General features: G+C 41.2%; 3 protein-coding genes across 5 annotated transcripts; all 3 read right to left on the bottom strand.

Moving 5' to 3' along the window:
* Nucleotides 1–888: 888 nt before the first annotated feature.
* Nucleotides 889–2,203, bottom strand: ppp1r3c2b (protein phosphatase 1 regulatory subunit 3C2, duplicate b). The gene is made up of 3 exons (XM_029511380.1): nt 2,164–2,203; nt 1,982–2,051; nt 889–1,872 (listed from the first exon to the last, which is right to left on the bottom strand). Exons 2-3 carry the CDS (start codon nt 2,020–2,022, stop codon nt 1,041–1,043), a joined length of 873 nt encoding a protein of 290 aa, XP_029367240.1. The 5' UTR covers nt 2,023–2,051; nt 2,164–2,203; the 3' UTR covers nt 889–1,040.
* A 781-nt stretch (nt 2,204–2,984) lies between these two features.
* Nucleotides 2,985–6,705, bottom strand: gins4 (GINS complex subunit 4 (Sld5 homolog)). Of its 2 annotated transcripts, none has more exons than XM_029510984.1 (8): nt 6,423–6,705; nt 6,233–6,319; nt 5,030–5,143; nt 4,845–4,942; nt 4,670–4,758; nt 4,415–4,505; nt 4,159–4,263; nt 2,985–3,410 (listed from the first exon to the last, which is right to left on the bottom strand). In XM_029510984.1, exons 1-7 carry the CDS (start codon nt 6,513–6,515, stop codon nt 4,167–4,169), a joined length of 669 nt encoding a protein of 222 aa, XP_029366844.1. In that variant the 5' UTR covers nt 6,516–6,705; the 3' UTR covers nt 2,985–3,410; nt 4,159–4,166. The 2 variants fall into 2 exon arrangements, with proteins under 2 accessions (XP_029366844.1, XP_029366843.1); XM_029510983.1 differs by having other exon boundaries at nt 2,985–3,867; nt 6,423–6,704.
* Nucleotides 6,706–8,215: 1,510 nt separating this feature from the next.
* On the bottom strand, nt 8,216–15,433 carry arid5a (AT-rich interactive domain 5A). 2 transcript variants are annotated; one of them, XM_029510743.1, is made up of 8 exons: nt 15,322–15,433; nt 14,772–14,988; nt 13,580–13,650; nt 11,399–11,567; nt 11,265–11,317; nt 10,447–10,544; nt 10,204–10,363; nt 8,216–10,095 (listed from the first exon to the last, which is right to left on the bottom strand). In XM_029510743.1, the coding sequence occupies exons 2-8, from the start codon at nt 14,890–14,892 to the stop codon at nt 8,863–8,865; spliced, it is 1,905 nt and encodes a 634-aa protein (XP_029366603.1). In that variant the 5' UTR covers nt 14,893–14,988; nt 15,322–15,433; the 3' UTR covers nt 8,216–8,862. The 2 variants fall into 2 exon arrangements, with proteins under 2 accessions (XP_029366603.1, XP_029366604.1); XM_029510744.1 differs by having other exon boundaries at nt 14,772–14,992; nt 15,322–15,421.
* Nucleotides 15,434–16,828: the final 1,395 nt, after the last annotated feature.

Genomic DNA, 16,828 nt, shown 5'->3' with positions numbered 1-16,828 from the left:
CATCGTGTGTAGGTCACAGCACAGTGGAAACAGCCCACCTCTAGATGTGTGTGCATGCTGTTTTCCAACTTCCCTTCTGCCTGGAGTAGAATTGTGACTGTTTTTACAGTGTGTATCACAGGACTCTGCCAAACACACAGTAAACATCCACCCATGACTGCCAAACTAAACAGAAGAGATAACCTCTGTTGCTGGTTTGATGAGAGTCATCTCATCTCTGGAGTCTTTTTTGCATTTCCGAAATCTCTTTCATGTACATTTTTCACATAAATTGTATTCAATTCCTGTTTGTCTCATGTTGCTCTATTAGTCTTCCAACAAATGATTTTCTTGTAAGAGTAAATGCTCAAAGCATGCCCCTTTTTTAAGTCCTGAGTTTAAAAGTCACTAAGGTTTTAACAAATTCATTTTTTTTGCTTCTAAGGAGATAAATAAGGAGACATTAGTGCTATGCTGCAGCTTTAACTTTAGTTTTCACCATCCCTGCTGAGTAAATGAATCCTTCCTAATAGCCAAATGTTGAGTTATAAAGGGATTTTGTTGTCATCGTTTGTGACATAAAAGATGACGAATTGTGAAAAAAAATAAGGTGCAATGTGACAGTGAAAGGAGGGCGACAGTTGGGGTTTCAAATACTGAGGGAAGATTTTATCAGAGTTCTCTGCAGCCAATCCTCAACAGTGAACCTTGGCTCCATAGACAAGGCTAAGAATAGCTTCTCTCGTGCTTCTGTTTGCCCCTCACCAGTAATCTCTGACCTATTTGGGAATCCCATGAATGCCCAAGGTGAAAGGGATCCCCCTCCCTCACGCGCATGAAAGTGTAGACTGGAAAAACAAGGTCAACCATGAGATGCTAAATGTGACATAGACAAACAAAACAGTTACAAACAGTTTTAATACAAAACAGTTACTGAAATATCTAAATATTTAAGAAAATATCAGGACCAATTCAAAGTGAGATTAATGCAGAAGTAATAAAGAAAATGAAGATTGATGTACTATGTATAATGCAGCAGATGTCTTTCCAGGTTGAGTAATTCATGCCCTTTCATTTAGATTCCTCCCACAACAGAGATGTGAGCTCACACACACACTAATGCTGTAATTCTTTCCATTATTATTGTCCCAGAAAGCTTTGCTCTGCCCTCCAGGTAAATAACTCAAACAGAATTCTATCTTCCTTTTGGCATCTAGAACTTTAGGAATGGCAATGTGGAACTCAAAGATGTCTGTCTGTGGTCCTCCGAAGCGTTTCTGCAGGTATGTACAGGGGACCTCCTTGTAGCTCTGCCAGGAGTCAAAAGTGATGCGCACATGCACATCCTTCTGGAAACTGACATTCCTTACCCGGACAGTACCTCGGAGGGACTGCTCACTAACGCTGCAGGTCTCCAGAATGACCATGCTCTTGGCCAGTTTGGCGCGGAAGGCCTGGAAATCTGCGGAAGGCTGCATGAAGCCCAGTTTAAGCCGGGTTCCTGGGCAGCAGGTGCTGACGGTGCAGCTGTAGCCATCCTCCGTCATGCTTCCCAAACCCTGCAGCGACGGCAGCAGGTCGAGGTCAGACTGCTCCTCTTCATCAGAAAACTCTCGCACATCTATTAGTGACAACCCTCTTGAGTCGGCGAAAACCACACGTCTGTTCTTGACTGGTGCCAAAACCTCATCATCTAAGAGATCCAGCAAACTCAGGAGGTCATTGCGTGGCTGATCTGAAACCTGAGGGCGCAGGCACGGGCGCTGGGGTTTCAAGATGGGAACCCAAACGTGAGGACACAGTTGTTTCCGTTGGTTCAAGCACAGCCTGACAGCAAGCTCCACAAGTCCAGCTGACTGGGCCATTGACCCGAGGCCCAGCACTGGTAGGATGCTGACAGGAGATAAAACAGTGGGATTACACTCCGGTAGCTCTGTGGGCGCATTAGTACCGTACAGTAATAATGTAGCCAACAGAAACAATCACCACCGCAAAAGCTTACGTTGTGCTGGAGATGTCCATGCTGGGATTGTGCTGCTGCATGTTAGGAATACTCTCTTCAGTTAGGGGCTCTAGAACATGGAAAACTTCTAAATGCCAGAATCACAACAGACAAAACTTTGATAAAATTTGAAAATATACCATCATCATAAATCCAAGGTCTGAAATGTTTAAAAATCTTACTTTCAAACCAACGTGAGTGGCACGTTTTAGAATGAGTTGCCTCTTTGGCCACAAGAGGATTTGGCATAGTGTCCTATTTATACTACTTCAGTACAGATGTCATGTTGTGTGCTCCCCCCCTCATTTCTCTCCTGACCAATCAGCTGAGACTTGCGTCTGTATTCTGCTAATGTTGCCGCGCTGCATGCAATACCGTTTATAGACAGCATGCAGCTACGGGCATTACTTTTCATTCCTGTGCCGTGTTTGTAACCTTACTCATAATATGACAGTAAATGTTGTGTTTTGTGAGTATGTGTTACCACAGCAGTGCTTTCGCTGTAAGGATTTATGTGAAGTTACGTTATGTCTCTGTATTCTGACACACCTCCATGTTGTCTCAGTGCTGACATGGCATTAAAGTTTATACTGTATGTGGATTCAGCGCTGCCTGTCATTGTGGAAGCTATCCAGTTATCCTGGTCTCTAATGTCAGACCTGTCAATGGACATGGATCAGCCTGGATACAGGGCCTCTATCCCAAAGCATGTGACACTTCTCAGCATGCCAGTCATCTAGTCTGGGAAGACGCTCAAGAATCAAGCACAGGACGTGTATACATATTGAGTTACATGAAACACGTCATACGCTCTTAAAAAGATGGATTTAGATGTCTGGCTCGTCTGCATTTTGAGCACTTCAGAATGTTAGTGTGGAAGAAGCCGCAATGGTTAAGATTCAACTTCTGCAATTGCATGCAGCTAAACACAGAGCCCTGAGAGGTTAAATTATGAAGCTGAATGCTGTGATTAATAACACTTAAACGCTCATAATCATTTGTACTCGTTTAACGTTTTATTTTCTGCTGCACATTTTCAATATGTGAGGGAATCTTATTTTCATTTCAATTTCATTCATCAACTCTGATTATACTTGTTTCTGATAATGCACCGCTTGCTCCCTCAGAAACACTTACATAACACACAATGCTCCATATATCCTGAGGGGGAAACTAAAAACATACAATCAAAAGAAAATTCAAACTGGTGAACACGAGTTTTGTTAAAGAACAGAAGAAATCAATTTTTGTACTCAAGGTGGAGAGATACACAACAATATCTGAATTTGTAATATTTCATGTTTACCTTTTGCTAAAAGAGAGAGAGAAAAAATTCAAACTGTCTTTTATATATGTCCACAAATGCACATCTGCACCTTGTGATGCCAAGTGTAGTGATGAAATTGCACTTGGCCAGTGGTCCAGTCATCTGGAATGATAAATTGGCATATTGGAGCCTTACAAACAGTCCCACAAAGCTGAACAACAGCATTCATTATAACACATTATATAACCAAACTTATGTTGTAACATGATTATAAAAAACAACAATGAAAAAGCAAAAAAAAACAAAACAAAACAAATGAGTCCAAAAATAACACCAGAGCACTGCAGATGCTAGCTTGGTTCATTCACAGCCTTCACTTCTCATCAGTAGAGACAGTTACGCTGTCTTAGATAGCTTGAAGTCACGGTACCATCAGTACCATGTCAACATGTCACCGCTGCAGCCAGCAATGAAGTCCTCAGTTCTGACACACGTGATGCATTTCCTGATATGCTCTCTGCAGGTTAAATTGCAGATCCCTTATTAAGACTCTGCACTGAAAACTGTGCCCATGCAGTTTACAATCTGATCCTGGAGCCATCCAAAACCACATACAGATCTGTAAGATATGAAACACACTGCATCAGCTGTATTTGATTGTACACTATGGTTTAGTCTATTGTATTGTAAACCTATTGTGTTACCTTTCTGTCATAATCTGTTGCCAAGAGACAATGAGCAATGCAAAAAATAAAATGAGCGAGAGCTAAAAATACATCCAGATGTCACTGCCAGGCAGTAGCTTATGTAAGATCTGCAGAAATAAATTAGCTGATGTCTGTACAAGGAGCTGTGAGGGCAGCACTGAGTTCATGGGAGAGTTGACACACAGAACCTCATTCTTACTTACCTCTATGATCAAATTAACTGTACAGCTCCACTTGAAACAAGTGGTGCTATGGTTCGATATCGCATTAGATGCTGTGAGCCCTCTTCAAGGTCCACAACATACTCTCTGGTGAAGGGACAGCAGAGACAATATCAGTTGTTTTAGTATCCATGCAGAAAACACAGGTCTGAATCTGGTCTGTGAGGGTAACACTGCCACCTACTGAGTTTTGAAAACACTGACAACATATCAAGTGACAATTTGATGAGTTAAGTACCTCTGATCATCTGTTTCAGGCTCAACCAAGATGTTTTCCTGCCTCTCCTTCACACGTAGAAACACAAAAGAGTCTAAGCAGGGTTCAGGAACTGGAATTACATTAGAATACCTGGGATTTTAGTGGCACACTCAGTGAAAATGTCAAAGCAAAAGCCACCATCTGCTGGTGCATGCCCATGACTTTGGGTTTCAGTCATTTAACAACAAACACAAGGAAGGAGAGATTATGAGGCAAGACTAGAAGAGACTTTACCTGCTTTGAGCATATCGACTGTCTGTAGGTTGGGGGGCATGCGCTTCAGGGCCACAGCCTTTAGATAGCTTTCAGTGTTAGCATGATACCTGTAGGCCAGACAAACACAGGTTTTTAAACACAAAAAGAGAAGCAGTCTAAACAAACAGTGCTGAACTTATTAATCCAAACTCACTCTTTGGCAAAAGCAAACTCCTCAGGTGACAGCAGAGAGGGATAGCTGTCGCCTCGAGACTTTTCTCTCTCCAAGACGTGTGGGAAAAACTTTTCAATCTAGACAAAACCAAACAAAAATCAGGAAGTTTGAAAGCAACTCCTCACTGAAATGAAAACTTTATTCTACTTGTTGACCTCACCGACCTTCTGCAGACGAGAACGCAGGTAACTGCTGAGAACAAAGCGGATCCTGTCTATTTCCATGCGATGGACGCTGGCCTTTGCATCCCCTTTCTTCACCCGCTGCAAGTTGGCTTCCTGTCGATAGGTCACACCACCAGTGTGAGAACTATTCAGTGACCAGAAAAGATTGTCCCATCTAATATGTATACTGCCCATCTGTAAGAGTTACAGAGGGGTTGGAGCCGATCCCAGCTGACATTGAGAGATGGCAGGTTCCACCCTTAATGTTACTACTTAAATTTTGAATAAATTTTGCAGCAAAGTAAACATTTTCACACAAATTTTTCTCCTCAGTGCAAAAAGAGGAATTTTATATTTGATAGACAGATAGAAACATTATTAATCCCAGAGGAAATTTAAGAGATCCAGTAGTTTAATCAAGAAATCTACAAAGCACCCCCATATAACAGACACGCAATCCACAAATCACTCACATAAAAAAATATATAGGTAGGTTATGGAAAAAAATGACATGAACTAAAGCTTCATTACAAACATATTTGCATGCCAATGTGTACAGCTACTGAAGATTTACCTCTAGATGGGGCCATTATTTTAAAGAAGGAACATCATGTTTAACTGAAGACTTGAAACTGGAGATCTGAACCATAAACTCATTAGGATAGTTTAGTGAGCAAATGAAAAAAGTAAGAGGTGGGGCCATTTCCTCATAGACTTCAATACAACCTGCTTTGTTTTTGTGAGCAATGGAGCCGCCACTGATAGTCAGGAGGTAGACCGAAAGTGTAATGATTGCAGCTTTGTCTTCTCTTTACAGCCTCAGAGCCCATCTTTATTTACAGTCTCTGGTAAATAATGATTTCTCCTTTTGGGGAAATACAAATGCAACGAAGACTGAGATATTCCCAGTAATCTGATCCGTCAGTAGTTTGGCTATTGACAGGTTTTGATCTCACCATCTGAAGTTGCTCCGGGGCAGGTTCAGCAGAAGTTACCCACGGGGATTTACCCCCGGGGAAGAACCTCAGTCATAGGACCGAAAAGCCGGGGTTAAATCTGAATTTAGCTCACGGCTCAGTCCGATCAGTCGTGGGCTGATCTCCTGCAGCGTGTCTGCGCTGCTCGGTTAGATTTACAAATGAGGTTTCGGAACAAACACCCGGTCCGGCCCACGGACCAGAAGGTGCTCCCCGCCACGCTCACCATGTGAGTCAGCTGCTCCATCACACACTCCACCACCTCCGACCTGCTCTCCAGCAGCTCCGGGGAAAACTTCTCATTCAGCCAGGCCTGCGACCAACAACACACAAGGCACATGAGACACGTGAGACCCATGAGACCTCCGGACCTCTGCGGGGACGTGTCATCGCTAACATCGCCATCTGTTGCTCACTTCTTCTAGTTTGGCGATGAGCTCGGCCGGAGTCATGACGTCCTCCTGGATGTCATCCTGCTCGCTGCCGTCGTCAAACAAAGTGTCCGACATCTTTTCTTTTCTTTCCTCTTCGCGACGCGACAAAACGAGTCAAACTGACGCGTGTTTTTTTTTTTTTACGTCCCAACTGAACTACATAACAAACTACAACGTTTTATTTTCCAGAGACGCAGAAACTCTCGACAATGCTGCGCGTCTTTACTGCGTCTGTCAATTGGCGCCACTGACACTGAAGTCTCGCGGGATAAAGCTTGGTGGAAGTTAGCCCTGTGTATTGTTTTCAAGGCTAGACTCGTCCAGCGTTACTAACGGCCATGAGTGTATAAAGATATTAGTAGCTCCAGAGTTCACCCACTAAACGGATCATACAGTTAAATGATTTTGTTTACAGACACTGAGACGAGAGTTCGTGTTGTGTTGTGTATAATCAAAAGACGTAGGTGCCATATTTTAGTAGCTCGGCTTCCTGAGAGTCCAGACTCAGGGGTTATTCACCTTACTGCTAACACTGTATGGTAGGCTTTAGGGAAATAGTAGTCTCTCTTTTGCGTAATGGCCTCGCACTGGTTTTACCCTCAGGTAGACTGTTTGTTGAAGCTGCATTTCCTTTTTTTTATGACCGCAGTTCCTTCCCTTTCCTCCATGTTTCATGTTGTGCATCCGCTGTTTGTAGCGGGTGGGCGTGTCCTTAACCAGCGTTAAAGTTCTGCGTCACAGTTTGATTGGCATGATCGTACAGCCCGCCCCGCCCCCTGATGCTGTCTCCACACTGCCATTTTTCAACAGGAACCGGCCAACAACAACGCAGGACACTCTAATAGTGGTGGAGATGAGTATGAGCATTAGAGGATGCATTAGAAAGCATTTTAAGTATTTTTCACTGGAGTGAAGTTCAGTAAAGACAGAATTCAGCAAATGGAAAAGCGCTGGTGAAATATGATAATTTCCAACTCCTGGCTGCAGGCAATGTAAGAACATACAGTAACTATCACCAATAAACCATCATTTACTGAGAAATCAGTCTAAACAAGGTAGTCATCAGCTCCTGTGAATTTAACTGAAATGTTATTTGTTTTTGCTTCATCTAGCTGTCTCTAGCCACATTTTGGCTTTCAGGGGAATCTGGTCTCTGTATTTACGGCTCTTGCCACACAATCATTTTTCACAAGTAAAAATCTTGCATCTGCTGTGGCATTGCCACTTTGCTGCAGTGATGCTTGGTATTGCATATGTTCTCACGGTGGCTTCCTCTGGGCTTATCTGTGTTACATAAAACCTGCACGGTTGCAGCCACAGCTTCCCACACAGCAAGACACATCTGGCCTCTACTTGGGCCAGATACTTGAGCTTCTTTTGGCCCACTGTATGCCCCGGTCCCACGGCCCAAGTCTGGCTCATATACAGCATGATTGTCAGATGTTACTTCCGCACCTGCAGTTCTTGATACACATGTCAGCAAAGACAGGAGGGTAACAGCCAGAATTTTGTCATGCATATGATGGCTTGACTCGGGCCGTGGGACCATGCGGTATACTTGACCAGCTGGCAAAGCTGCTCCTCCACCATCATGCTACTTGCTCACAAATGTCTTTTCGCTGGTGACCTGCTGTCATTCACTCATAAATCAGATGGCAAATTAATAAAACCAACATATATATATTAAAAGATAAAGCTAATAAAGTAAAGCCCCAGAATCATTGACATAATTAAGAGCAAAAAACCAAACATTTTTATATTTTTTGTATTTTTGAATTATTATTAATTCATTCATTCTCTGTTTAAATACATTTGACTGACAGTTGTATTTGCATGAAATATATATTTAAAAAAAACACTGAAGACAGTCACAGTATTCATCGCATTTGTCAACAAAATTTACAAGACAGTACAATGATGACCAGGACAGCAAGTTCTCAACTTTCCAAACCGAGGAATTGATTGTGCAATTGAGGAAAAAAGTGGAGGAACTATGTTTTTTACATAATCTGTCCTCTCTCTCTCTTTAACTGAACCACATAGGTTTGAGCAATATGCAGTGAATTTATCATATTCATGAACATATGACATGAAAACTTGTTCATTTAACTGTACATATAGTTTTGTGGGCAAACAGCTATTCAAAGGTCATTATGTCAACGCTTTAAATTTATCTTTACCACAGATTTGTATATATATTATTGTTTAGTTCATGGCAAAACAATATCATACTGATTCAACATACGTGGACAGTTCAACTGGTTTAGCTGACATCTTTTCTATGTATTTAAATCCTCTCAACATTGCTGTTCCAATTTCTTTTCTTATCAGCATTGCTTGGTGTTGGTGTTTGGTGTCAAAGTCAGTTAATTACTGTAACCAAAGTAACCAGTTTGTCCCACTGAATGAATCCAATTTATCATTACATTTTATGATAATAAATGGAATTCATGGCAGGTAGAGTATATCCAGTTTGGGGGTTTACCAGAGGAACGGAGAAGGGATATGGGTAAACAGTAGGCCCAACGAGGGCAGAGTGAGTCGGACCCCATGGAACGTGACGGTACATTTGCTGGGACTGAGGTAATCTCATTCGGTGGGGCACAAACAAAGGCTGCAATGAAGGCTGGTGCCGAGAGTCTCTCCCTGACTTATCGTAGCTTGATAGGATGCACGACACTGGCAAAGGAACAGAGGAATGCGGCAGACTCTGCTGAGGTGGAGGACATTTTTGTTGCATTGTCCTGGATTTCTCCCTCTTCTCTGTCTGATAAAGCCAGGGAGCCATGTTGTTCAGCTTCTTTGCACAAGCCAGAGGGTCATCCTGATGTGGCCCCCTATTCGAGTGCATTTTATAACTTGGTCGAATGGGGGCGGGCCTCAAAAGCTGCGCAGATTTTGGAATAACCTTGGTGAAACTAGAGGTAGATGTAACACACTTAGAAATCTCAGCGAAAGAGGAGGATGGGTGGTAAGGATGGGAGACATACTTGACACTCCCTTTCCAGGGAGATTCTTTAAATTGGCTTTTTATTGCGTCAGCAGTCAGCAATGGGGAGCTGTTTAGAGAAATGTCTTTATTTGTTCCTGCAAAGTCTTTGGAAATTTGAGTACAACTTGCTGACTTCTTGTCCTCTTCACAGTTGGGTGTATTTTTAACAGAGCTTGAATTATTTTGGCTCACTTCTGAGCTTGATGCTGGTTTATCTTCCCTCTCATCTGGAGCGTCCTCTGATGAAACAGAAAGAGGGGAAGGGCTGCGGGAAGAGGAGGAGGACAGAGGACATGGGGAGCCATCAGAGGAGTTGTAGTTCTGGCTAGAAGAAGCCGGGACTGGAGACTGGGAGCAGCAGATGACAGAGGGCCTTTCTTTATCTTCGCCCTGTGGACTCAGGGGCAAGTTAAGACTGGCCTGAGCCATTCGCTTTTTTTTCTCCAGAGGAGAGATGACCTCTCCAGCAGCAGATGCTGGGGTGGCGATGCAGTGAGTAGTCCATGGGTTGGATGTGGGGACCGGAAGCAGGTATAGAGAATGACAAAGATCGGTGGGGGCTCTGCTTGGCTGAGTGCTGTCTGATGGATGGTGTCTGTCAGAGGTAGTAGCCCAGAGAGCAGCACTTTGGCAGACAGCCTCTGGACTCCTCTGGGGGAGGATCTATAAAACGATACAGGGGACATTTAAAAAAAACAAACAAAACAAATGTATTTGCAGTGAAGTGAAGAGAATGTTTCTCTCCTTCCATCAGAGACACATATTTGTTACCTCAGATTCCATGTCTCTAGCCGACTGGTGCCTTTTCCTCTTCATCTCAGCTTTGTTGACCTTGCCATCCAAGTTTCTCTTGTAAGGCTTCCGTGGTTTGCTCGGTGGCAGAGGTTTGTCTTCCTCTCCCTTTATGTGTCTTTCAAAAGGGAGCACGAGCCTAGAGAAACACATTTCTGATTAGGGATTTGTCTGATATGCTGAGCAACTCAGCAGGTGAGTTGGAAACAGACTCATTCTCACCTCTCATAGTGTCTGCGAGTGCAAGTGGCAGCACTGGTGCTACCCGGACTTCCTCCCAGTTCATCATACACTTTTTTCCAAAGACGCTGTGCCGTCACCTGTTGGTTAATACAATGGGAAATAATGCATATTTAAAATGGCTCAATTCCATGATGTAACTGGTTTTAGGAGGAATCAAAGCTTTATCACAGTAATGCATAAAACTAATTATCAGTCTCTTCCACTCATACAAACTGAAAGGCAGCTTAAAATATTTGGGCTGAAATTGCACTGAAACATTGTTGAAGTTTATAGGTACATTCATAATTATTTCAAAATGTAATATATTTTGATGTTCATGTTGCAAAGTTACCCTGCCCCTGCAGGTTCCAAAACAAAGTCCCTGGGCCCCACTGTACTAGGTTTCAGGTCTAGTTTTAGAAGTGTTTCTAAGGAAGGACAGGTTTCTCTTCAAATGCTATGACTGCAGGATTTAAGAAATGAAAGGACTTTTTCATTTTTTAAAAATACACTCATTCATCGGTGGCTTACATTGTTGTGTTTACACCCAGGTGCATGGTGATGGGAAGAAGAGAGGGCTTGCTACCTTGGCTGCTTTACAGCTATTTCAGTTGCATGCTCAGGCAGTATAGCGTCATCTTCAAAGGGAATGCTAAATACACAGTGATGCACTGACACCTCAGAGGCTTAAATGTCCTCCAGTGTGGTAAAAAACCACCATGCAGCAGCACCTGGCCTATGACTTGCTTTCCACTGAGAAACGAGCACACAAAGCCAGAGAACTGAGAGCAACAGTCAAACAAAGATCGAGAACTTACTGTATTATAGCCCCCACGTTTCTCAACAGCTTTGTAGATCTTCCAAAGATTAACTGTGATGTTGGAAAGAAACACGCTTGTGAACATTGTTATTATTCAACAGAAAGTAGTTTGCTAATGAACGTTAAACTCACTCTGTTTGAAGCCCAGATGTGGGATCCGTTCTATGGGCGAGCCTTTTTCCTTCATAAAAGAGTGCAGACGTGACACAAAAGCCTTCTCCTCCATCTGCACTGGACTGGGCCTCACTTCTCCCTCAGACTCATTGTTGGAGTCGTGAATCTCAATGACAGGAGGAGAAGCCTGCAGCAGAGACGGGGGAACATGCATTAGCGCGTGTTCCGTAAATGTGACAGCCTCCACTGCACTTATAACGGAAACCATGTTTTACAGTTGACAGTATTGCCATGGATGGGAAAAAGACACACATAATCATCTCGTGGGACACAATTGCTGAAGTGAAACATCAAAATCAGAGTAGGGTTTTACCGCTACTTTCAATAGATAACCGCTACACATCCTGTCTGGGGAGAGATAGCAGCAGACTTGTGGGGTTTTTGGTCTACAGTTGTCAGTCACCTGTTTCACAAATGTCATCTTAAAAACAAACATATGCCATACGAAGGAATTATGACAAGAATTTTTATGAGCAATATAAACCAGTATTGATAACGGCAAAGCCAAATGTAATTTGCATGTTTGATTTATTTTTGCAGAACTTACTGCAAAAAGTTAGCATGTAAATCTTAGAATTAAGACTACCCAGAATTCCAGTGTAAGAAATTTGTGACGTCACAATTTGCGGTTTGCAAGAAAGCAATGCTAAAGGTAGAATGAGAATTGAAATCCTCAGTTACAAAGATTTCAATAAGAAAAGAGTAAAGGTACCACAAACTGTTGATGAGGACAGGTTTCTTCAGGTTTCTTTTTTTTCTTTCTGAGTTTTGAAAAAAATGTAAAAAATAAAAAACCTCCAACACAAATGAAACCTGAAGAGTCCGTCCTATTCTTTCATCATGTGGAAAAGAAGCATCAGTCTGCAAGAGCAATATTAATAGAGAAGTCTTGCTCCAATATATTGGCTGTCAAAACAAGAGATGGGGATAGACAATGTCAATATTTTACTTTGATGCTAGGTTTTTTTTTTCTCTGAGGCAGTCATTGTACAACAAAACAGCTCAAAGCGGTTTCATATTGAATCAAGTTCCTCTGTGTGGTTCCTGGTTCCGAGAAGTACGTTTTTACAGTGAGTAATAGTGAAGGTGCAGGTCTCCAACCAAGATAGCCCCAATTGAGTCACAGCATAGCAGCTCCACACTGCTGTTCCCAGCCTCTGACTTTCCACTGCTATTGTGTCTTTGCTGGGAGAACAGTCGTTTTTTTGTATTCTTTTTGTCTGTTTTGTTCGTAAGAAGGTGTGTGTGAAAATGTCATTTCCCAAAGCTCATTTGAATTTCCTGTATCTCCGGCACAGCAGATGGTTGATAAATGTGCAAAGTTGCATCTGCAGTGATGTGAGCATGACAGCTTAGGCTGTTGTGTAGAAATTCACCGGCACGCCCAGATATTTACTTATTTACTTCAGTCATATGTTCACATTCGTCTGATTCACAAAACTTTCAGGTTTATGCATCAATGGTTGCCTACAGGAAACGTCTGCACTCAAACCACGTACTGAAGCCTCCTTTCTGTGGAGCTCACTCTACCCGAGACAGAGAATATCGTTGTGAAACACTCAGTTGATTTCCATTGGATGATTTTTTCTCTTTTTTTTTTTTGGAAAACTATGTGGGTGCTGTTGATGTCAATGTGTTGATATGTGACTCTCAGAATGAATGTCAGTGGTGTACTGGATCGATGCTATCGGCAGGCCAGAGGTCACCACAGAAACCACCGGGCTTTCAACTAACTTGTCTTGGAAATTTGATGAGCTAATTTGTGTTTCTCATATTGTATTTCTCATTTCAGTTACAAGAATAGTGGCTATGAAGACCTCCTGCCGTTTCACTGTGATGTGAAATATTGTGGTTTGCGTGCATTTAGCCCTGACAGAATACAAAGCAGAATCACTTATTCTGTGTTAGTCATTTCACAATCTGCCATCAAGATGAAACATCACTGCCCACACAATCGGCACAGAAAAAAAGGAAAGCCACTATCTGAAATTCACTAAAAAGGGGAAATGAAAACACAACACAAACTCATTCTGAGTAGTCATGTCTGAAGTCACTGATTAACTGTAACTGATGGAAATTGCCCATCTTGATACCAGAAAGCCAACTGACATTTCATCAACAGTGGGTTAAGTTAAGTACCTGGTCCATAACCCCCTTCTCTTCATCACTGGCTGCCGTTTGTTGTGACGTCTCACTTTGGTCCTCTTGAGCTTCAAACAAACACATTGGGACAAAGCAGTTACCACTTTGCTCTGAGAAACAGCCTCTTAAATATCTTTAATATTTCAATTCAGAGTGGCAAAGTGAAGAAATGAACTTGTAGCAATGCACAGCCCAAGCAGATTAAAACACATCTCGCATATACAGTCCCAAAGCTGATTCCAATACAAATAGTCAGTAATCAGGTGAAGCTTAGCAAAAAGAATCTGAAGAATATTGTTAACTGAGTCTGATATAAAACCACAGGTTGCAAAACCACTTCCTGCTCATGAACAGAACCCCTTTTATGCTGCACTGTATGATATTGTGAAATCTTAACTGCAGTATTTAAAAAGGAAGCAGCATGTAATATTAGAATTAATAGAGGAGCATAATATGTTGAGAATTACTGGATATATTATTTCTGATTTAAATTTCTTTAAATGTCTATATATATCTTTATGTACATGGAGAGAAAATGAAAAAAAGACGAAGATCGATAATCAATTGCAAAGAATCACACAATGAAATATTATGCTTCACAAACTCACTGCACCATGGCCCCTCCACCCACAGTGATATCACTTGTGTGCAAAACCAATATGCTTTGCTTTTGAGATCACTTATTTCCTGTGCTGTGGCTTGAACCTTTAATTCTGCTTTCAGTAGCCTCTAACTTCTCCATTTCATGTGCTGAAGAAATTTGTTTTTGAGATATAATTTTGAACATACAACCGTTACGATATAGGGGTGTTTAAACTACGTTTCAAAGCTTGCATTTGCAGTACTGTGTTGATAAGTTGTATTATTTTAAAATACAAACCTGAGCTTTTGATTGAATTTTTTTTTTTAAATATATATATATATATATATATATATATACGCTACCAGTCAAACGTTTGGATGCACTATGAGAAAGTGTGTCCAAACTTTTGACTGGTAGTGTGTGTATATATATATATATATATATATATAAATCAACTTTTGAGAAGGAGACAATTTTTCATATTTTGTAGAAAACGATGTAATATAAAGTGCTAACATTCACCAAGTGAAGTGTAACTTCACTGAAACAGTACTCAACCTGTAGCAGAACAGTATCTGTGTCAACAAAGATAAAAATGATTCTCACCCATTTCCAGTAGCTGTTTTCTAGTCTCCGACTTGAGTGTGTGTTGTGACATTAGCTCATGTGGTACTCTCTTCAACTCCACACCTCGAAATAGGAAGGTGTCTCCACAGGAGGGTTTCATTGGTTGACTGATGGCGCCACAGCAAATGAGCCTGGGAGATTTTTGTTTTTCTTACTTGATTCTCAGAATGTCTGTCTGTTCTCTCTGTTTCATCTTCTGGCTTTCAGAAAAAAAAAACAAAAGAAAAACCAAACTTTGGATCAAATGTTGGCTCTAATTTCAACTGAATATGAATCTACACAGAGAACTGTGACCTTTCATTTTGCATTTCTCAGAAGTCCAATGTTCATTGCTATCATGTCGCTGATATTTCTATGTGCCTTATCACAAATTGCATAATCGTAAGTAAATAAGATAAAAACAAAAATAAGATGAACACTAGAAATTCCTTTCTACTGTACAGTTTCCATGTTATAATAAGCTAGTAAAGGTCCTGTGTAAATAAATATAAATGAAGATCAGAGTGGCACATTGGTCGAGTGGTCTTACAGCAACAAGGTTCTGGGTTCAAACCCTGAAGAGTTTTTATGTTATCGGGCACGTTGAGGTTCCACCGGTGCCTTTAAATCATCTGTTGGTGTGAGTGGGGGTTTGAAGACACTGCAAAGGCATAAGAGAAAGATAATAATTAATTCACATAAAAAAGAATATTATTGAGTATTTCTGTTTGTTGTTGAAGCCTGATCACCCACAGCGTTCAAAATCGCTAAAATTACTGAATTTGGGGAAGTGAAAGAAACATTCAGCTGATGCCCAGAATTAAGGTTAAAACTCTTAAATGTCACTTGACACTAAGTAACACTTCCCATAAGTCAATGCTGTTAGGCCAATGGCGTAAAATATGGGACTGGGTTGTAATATAATATCTTTAGGGAACTGGTGCCTTAAAAATAGACTGATGGAAAACGACACGGTGAATGTGTGAATAAAGTAATGGCTTTGGATTGCTGATTTTTATTGAATGCTTTGTTTAAGTGCTTTTCAATTAGCATTAAGGTAAGTGAGTATTAATGTGTTTAAAAGAGGCAACACTTCCTGCAACCACACCGTATTTTCTAAGAAGTAAAACATGAAGTATTAAATGCCACAATGAATTCGCGTTTTGAAAGCATCTTACTTCCCTTAATTTATTTTCAGTTTACACACAATATTAGGTAAAACAGCAGACATGGAGCAATATATAAGAGCATTGGTACGCTACGAAAACCTATTTTATTTGATGGTGATGTTAGTGTCATAGAAGTGCAGTCTATATCATTTACAATTAAGTACGTCATGTTTATTTTCGAGCCTGTCCTCCATGGGAAACAGCAAATAAAGCTGCTACCAAAAAAGGGGATATTGATTTCGTTTATCTGTGCTTTGAGTAGAATTCACTGATGCAGTTTCGACTCATAACGGCTAATAGCTGAGTAAACGCCTTCTCAAAAAAGCTCTCATCTATTGAAATGGAAGTTTTCAGCCCCTTACAGAGATTTAAGACTTCACATTTTAAGGAGGAAGTGATTCTCTGCTTCTTTAAAATGGTTCCGTGGACTTTTGCCTGAAATATATTGGTTAAAAATATATCAGCAAGACAATGCAGAAGCAGCTTTTTCCATGAGGGATTGGCCAATGTCTGAATATAAAACGGTCTTCTCGATCCCACTACTGCCAGTTATGAATCATAGGGCGTTGTGCTAACATTTCATATTACTTGTGGTCACATACCAGAGGCCTTGGAGAGCGCCGGGGTCAACTTACCATTGTTTGTATTAAAACCAAAAGAAACAACCCATGAGCTAGTATTTTTGAATCATTTTTGTCTACATCACATTTATAAGTTATGGCATTTTCCCCAATTTCCCTTTTTGTTGTTCCATAATGTAAATCTACACATATCTCATAGCAAAAAAACACAGATGAGCAATGAAGCTGCACGCGACACTATCCACGTTTCCTCCACATGTTTTTGATCTATTTGAAAAGGGGATGCCCTATTCCTCCATCTGTTGCG

Source organism: Echeneis naucrates, chromosome 9 (assembly GCF_900963305.1).
Source record: "Echeneis naucrates chromosome 9, fEcheNa1.1, whole genome shotgun sequence".
Taxonomy (NCBI): domain Eukaryota; kingdom Metazoa; phylum Chordata; class Actinopteri; order Carangiformes; family Echeneidae; genus Echeneis; species Echeneis naucrates.
The sequence above is the reverse complement of the archived record's forward strand: the minus strand, read 5'-3'. Positions and strand labels throughout refer to the sequence as shown.

Coding starts and splice junctions, on each gene's coding strand:
- ppp1r3c2b (XM_029511380.1), bottom strand. CDS start 2,022: ATGCAGCAGCACAATCCCAGCATGGACATCTCCAGCACAAC. Junction 1,873..1,981: donor ATGGACATCTCCAGCACAAC/GTAAGCTTTTGC, acceptor ATCTCCTGTCAG/CATCCTACCAGTGCTGGGCC.
- gins4 (XM_029510984.1), bottom strand. CDS start 6,515: ATGTCGGACACTTTGTTTGACGACGGCAGCGAGCAGGATGACATCCAG. Junction 4,943..5,029: donor TGCGTTCTCGTCTGCAGAAG/GTCGGTGAGGTC, acceptor GGTTTTGTCTAG/ATTGAAAAGTTTTTCCCACA. Junction 4,506..4,669: donor AGTCGATATGCTCAAAGCAG/GTAAAGTCTCTT, acceptor ATGTAATTCCAG/TTCCTGAACCCTGCTTAGAC.
- arid5a (XM_029510743.1), bottom strand. CDS start 14,892: ATGAAACCCTCCTGTGGAGACACCTTCCTATTTCGAGGTGTGGAGTTG. Junction 11,568..13,579: donor AGAAGGGGGTTATGGACCAG/GTACTTAACTTA, acceptor TCTCTGCTGCAG/GCTTCTCCTCCTGTCATTGA. Junction 11,318..11,398: donor ACATCTGGGCTTCAAACAGA/GTGAGTTTAACG, acceptor CCAACATCACAG/TTAATCTTTGGAAGATCTAC.